At 32.0% G+C, this 5,000-nt stretch overlaps 1 protein-coding gene across 3 annotated transcripts in view; it reads left to right on the top strand.

Annotated features, from left to right (window-relative positions):
* Nucleotides 1-5,000, top strand: part of LOC125044436 (ATP-dependent DNA/RNA helicase DHX36-like) — a 24,842-nt gene that overhangs the window by 1,251 nt on the left and 18,591 nt on the right. For all 3 annotated transcript variants that reach the window (XM_047641109.1, XM_047641107.1, XM_047641108.1), the window contains exons 2-4: nt 2,934-2,980; nt 3,416-3,616; nt 4,164-4,421. In XM_047641109.1, the coding sequence (XP_047497065.1) occupies nt 2,956-2,980; nt 3,416-3,616; nt 4,164-4,421 (484 nt within the window). In that variant the 5' untranslated portion in view covers nt 2,934-2,955. The remainder of the gene's footprint in view (nt 1-2,933; nt 2,981-3,415; nt 3,617-4,163; nt 4,422-5,000) is intronic.

The following is a 5,000-nucleotide window of genomic DNA, read 5'->3' as shown; positions in this document are numbered from 1 at the left end:
CATCAGGAGGCCCCAGAGGTACGGAGCCATGGTCCACTGGCATGTGGACACTCCCTTGCTCTGTACCAACTCAGCCACCCTGGGGTTAATGGATGGCTTGGGGGAGGTGGGCCTCTGCGTGAGGTTGTCTCTCTGTGTGACAATCCTGGGTGGAGGAGGCCTGTGGGATGCTCATTTTCCATTTTCATTCTATGTAGATGTTGTTTTAGTCTTGTGTGTTTGGTTCTTAGTCTTGTGATGCATGTGTCAAGTTTTTTGTACTTGGCTCTGGTCCATTGTTTTTGGTTGTTATCTTTGATGAGAATTTTTTTTTGTGTTTAAGATTCTTTTAAAATTTGATTTCCATTGTTTATAATTTTTTAATTTGATTTTTTTTTATGATACAATTTGTGTCTTGTGGTACGGGCAGGGGTTATTTATTTAGTGGGCTTTCTTTGCAGATAGATCAGCAATTTCTTTTCGTTTCTTATTTTTATGTGATGGAATCCATTGAACCCATTTTAATGAAGTTAGCGTTTTCATTATATGTATTCTGCTTAAGATATCTTTTTTTAAATTTGTATATGTTTTTTCCATTTTAGTGTGGGGACGTCTAATGTTAAGCCAAGAATTTTATGCCTCTGAGTATATTTAAGTTCTATATTATATGTTTTTTTTTTTTATCAGTAATTGGTTTATCTTTTTATTTGAGAAGCACATGCATTTACGTTTTGTAAAGTTTATTTTCAAGTCCCAGTAATTGGGCCTTTCTTTTAGCTTTTGTGATTGTATTTCAGTTTTATTGGAGGCTTCTAATAGGTTTTTATTACTTGTTAGTAGGGTTATATCATCTTCATATGGTATTTTTTCAATTTCTTTTGATAATTTTATGTCATTTAGCAATACATTAAGTAGCATTGGACTTGTTGGTGAACCTTGAGGTACGGCACTTTGTATTGTTCCTTTCTCTGAGGTTTGGTTTCAAATTTTTATTAGTTTATTTTATTTTTTTCTAACTAATTATTTAACCATTTTAGAGGTTTTCCTATGATTCCTAGTTTTAACATTTATATTAATAGTGCATCATGATTGACTCTGTCAAATGCTTTTTCTAAATCAGTGCTAACAGGATATATTTTTTTCTATGAAAACTTTATTTATGTGGCTGTCTATTGTGTGTAGAGCATCAGTGGTATTTGTATTAGGTCTGAATCCTGTTAGGTCTTTATCTAACTTGTTGTTATGCTCTAACCACCATATTAATCTTTCTGTTATAATATTTTCAAATATCTTGCCAGTGCATGAAATTCTGCTAATAAATCTATGTGAGTTTGCTTCAGAGAGATTTTGCCCGGTTTTATTATAGGATTTATTTGTGCATTTTTTAAATGATTCCAGGTATTCTCCCTCAGTCCAATGTGAGTTCAGATTGATTAATATTGACTCTAGTATATTATTTGGGACATTCTTATAAAACTTGTATGTAATTTAATCGGGTCTGAATGCTTTGTTGTTTTTGGCTTTCTTGATTGCTTTTTTTAATTCCATTTGAGATATTTCTTTATATATTTCATTTGTATTTCTTGAATTAAATAGCCTTTCTGACAAGTTTTTTTGTTTTTTTTTACTTACGGTTTTCCTGTATTCTTTTATTTTTTTTCTTCTATTTTTTGTGTAATTTTTTTAGTGACAAATCATTTTCTATAAGTGGATTTTCCGTTAAGGTTGTTTTTCCTGTCAATTTCTTTAGAAGAGTCCATATATTATTCTTGGTGGGGTTTTAAAATTCAATGTAGTGCAGAACTTTTCCCATGATTCCTTCTTTGTCTGCATTATTGTATGTCTAACTTTTGCTAATAATCTTTTGCATTCTAATTTGTTTGTTAATGTAGGGTTTTTTTCTCCATTTATTAAAAACTTTATTGTTTTCTTTTATGATGTCATTGCATTCTTCATTCCACCATGGTTTAAATGGTTTATCTTTTTATTCTCGTATTTCCAATTTAAAATATTTTAGAGCCGTAGTTCTGTAATTTTCCCAGAACAGTTGACCAAGCTGCAAGAGGTGTGGATAAGTGGGTAAATATTCAGAATACCTTCATTACATATATATATATATATATATATATTTATATATATATATATATTTATATACATATACACATATATACACACACACACACATATATATATATATATATATATATATATATATATATATATATATATATATACATATACATATACATATACATATACATATACATATACATATACATATACATATACATATACATATACATATACATATACATTTACAAACATTTACAAACATTTAAACACACACAAACACACACACACACACACACACACACACACACACACACACACACACACACACACACACACACACACACACACACACACACACACACACACACACACATATATACACACAAATGAATGATGAAACACTCTTCCATGTTGATGCTATGGTCGAAAAACTCACAATGGAATAAATTTCAATAAATCCAGTTTGTGCATTGTGGGTTTTTCTACCATATATATATATATGTATATATGCATGTGTGCATGCAACCTATTATATCACACTACAATGATTTTGTATGTTGATCAGTGTAATATATTATAATAGTTATAAGAGGGGTGTTATAAAAATTTTAAGAGTTATAGGCATTTTAAAGAAAAAAAGGGCCATTGTGGGCTTTACCTTGTTTTTTGTCCATTTTACTGATTTTACAGTGAAAGGGTTAAGGTTGAGGAAGTTATGCACTAACATTGTAGAATACCAAATTTTGAGTAAGGGTATTTTAACTAGGAAAAGTGTTGTAAAGTATAAGGAATATCATAGCCATTACACTTTGTACAGTGTCCTAAATAGATTATATTTTCAACTTCACATTTATTTAAGTGTTTATTTTTACACATTTCAGAATACCCTAAATATTCTTCAGCATGTATGGGAGACGTGAAGGAAGAGGTTAGTTGTTGTTATTATTGTCATTATTATTATTATTGTTATTATTATTATTATTAATATTATTATTGATATTATTATTATTGTTATTATTATTAGCATCATTCTGATCATTGTTGTTGTTTTTGTTATTATTATTAGCATCATTCTGATCATTGTTGTTGTTTTTGTTATTATTATTAGTAATAGTAGTTGTAGTAGTAGTAGTAATAGCCTGAGAAAACGTACAAACTTTAGATAAGAAGTAGAAAAAGTTACTTGCAATTTAAACAGAATATTTAATATGTGATGTATGCTTACAGGGTAAACACAAATAAGGTAGTGACTAAATTCTTTTCTAGCTGAAAGCTTTTTATAGTAATTACTGATGTAAATTCATGAAACCATTTTTCATGCTTCACATTTACTACCATTCATTGCTGTCCCACTTTGTTGCAGGAGGCTACCGTGATGGTGGTGGAGATGGTGGTGGTGGTTGGAGAGGAGAAAGTGGTGGAGGATGGGGAGGAGGTCGAGGAAGAGGAAGAGGAGGAGGAGGAGGGGGAGGAGGAGGAGGCAGGGGAAGGGGAAGGGGAGGTGGGGGGGGAGGAAGAGGCCGAGGGGAACGACCTCCACCCCATTTAAAAGGCAAAGAAATAGGTGAGTATTAAAAAGAGGGAAGCCTGCTTTTTGTGAAGAGATATGTGTGGTTGCTGTAAGAAGTTCCTTTATTCCCAGTGTTTGAGGCATGTCTTAATCACTCCTCTAATTACATACTATTGCTGCCATAATGCTGCCTAGCTTAAATATTTCCACTTACAATGCAAATTAGCCTGTTATGCAACCACTATAATGGTGCATAACTAGTTTTGGTTTGGCAGGAAGTAAATTCTGCAGGCAGCAGTACCACTTATGTTATATATTGAGAATGAAATTTGTAATTTGTATTTAATAACATTTAATTTATTTTGTTTTATTTACTTTGCAATAGGACTTTTTCTTAAATCCTATAGATTGGGTATTATGATTATGAAAATGAACTCTGTATAAATGAAGAGTACTTCATTACCATACATTTTGTTTTATATCTGATGTATCTTGGGACACTGATATCTGAGCATGGTTTGATTAAATTTCACAGCTCATTTTGTTTTTGGAAAGTTATATTCCATTTTAGTGAGTGCTGATAATTCACATTATTTATTAGGCTTGTGGTATGCTCAGCGCTCAAAGGATCGCCAAGAAAAAGATGTGAATCTTTTACCAACATTGTCCATGGATGCTAGTCAAGTACGGACTGTTGGACGAATGCTTGACTCCCTTGATGAAAAAGATTACTCTGGCAGAGGTGGAAATAGACCAGAGCATAGGGCTGGTGCAAGTTCCCAGCCTGAGCCAGATGATGACCTCAGTGATGAGTGGGACAAACGTATATCATCTATTGTGAAGAAGGAATTTAAAGATGGTAAGTTAAAATATAATTTTTCATGAATTTTGTTACTTAATTTTTTTGAGCTATGCTGTATTCCATCCAAGTCATGAAAATACATTGATTATCCATCTTTTTCAGATTTAAATTTTAGTGGGTTAATCATTGGTTTTGGTTTTATTGAAGAAAAAAAAATCTGGTTTCAAAGATGTGCATAGAGCAGAGATGTCAGACATATAGCCCAACATACTCATCCTAATGTAAGAAAAATAAAGGTTTGTAGATTTAGAAAAAATATCACTGACTAAAGCAGTTGCCTTGTGAGTATTCTGCTGGGAAAAAAATGTTCTACTCCAAACCAGAACATTTGCCAGATTGGGAAGATCTTGTGATATTTGAGCACTACTGCAAGCTAGAAGCTAGAGTGTGCAGAACATCTTGGGAAAATTTAAGATCTGAAGTGCACATGCATGAATGTTTCAAACCCAGTCTTAATTTTGATTAAGACTGGGTTTGAATACCTATACAAGGTCTGTCCAAAAGGAAACTGAACTTTTTTATAATACAAATTTACTTTTTTGATTACATTTAGGCAAACTTGTCTCCTTCAAAATA

This window comes from Penaeus chinensis, chromosome 35 (assembly GCF_019202785.1).
Source record: "Penaeus chinensis breed Huanghai No. 1 chromosome 35, ASM1920278v2, whole genome shotgun sequence".
NCBI lineage: Eukaryota > Metazoa > Arthropoda > Malacostraca > Decapoda > Penaeidae > Penaeus > Penaeus chinensis.
Note: the sequence above shows the minus strand (reverse complement) of the source record. Positions and strands in the feature narration are given on the sequence as shown.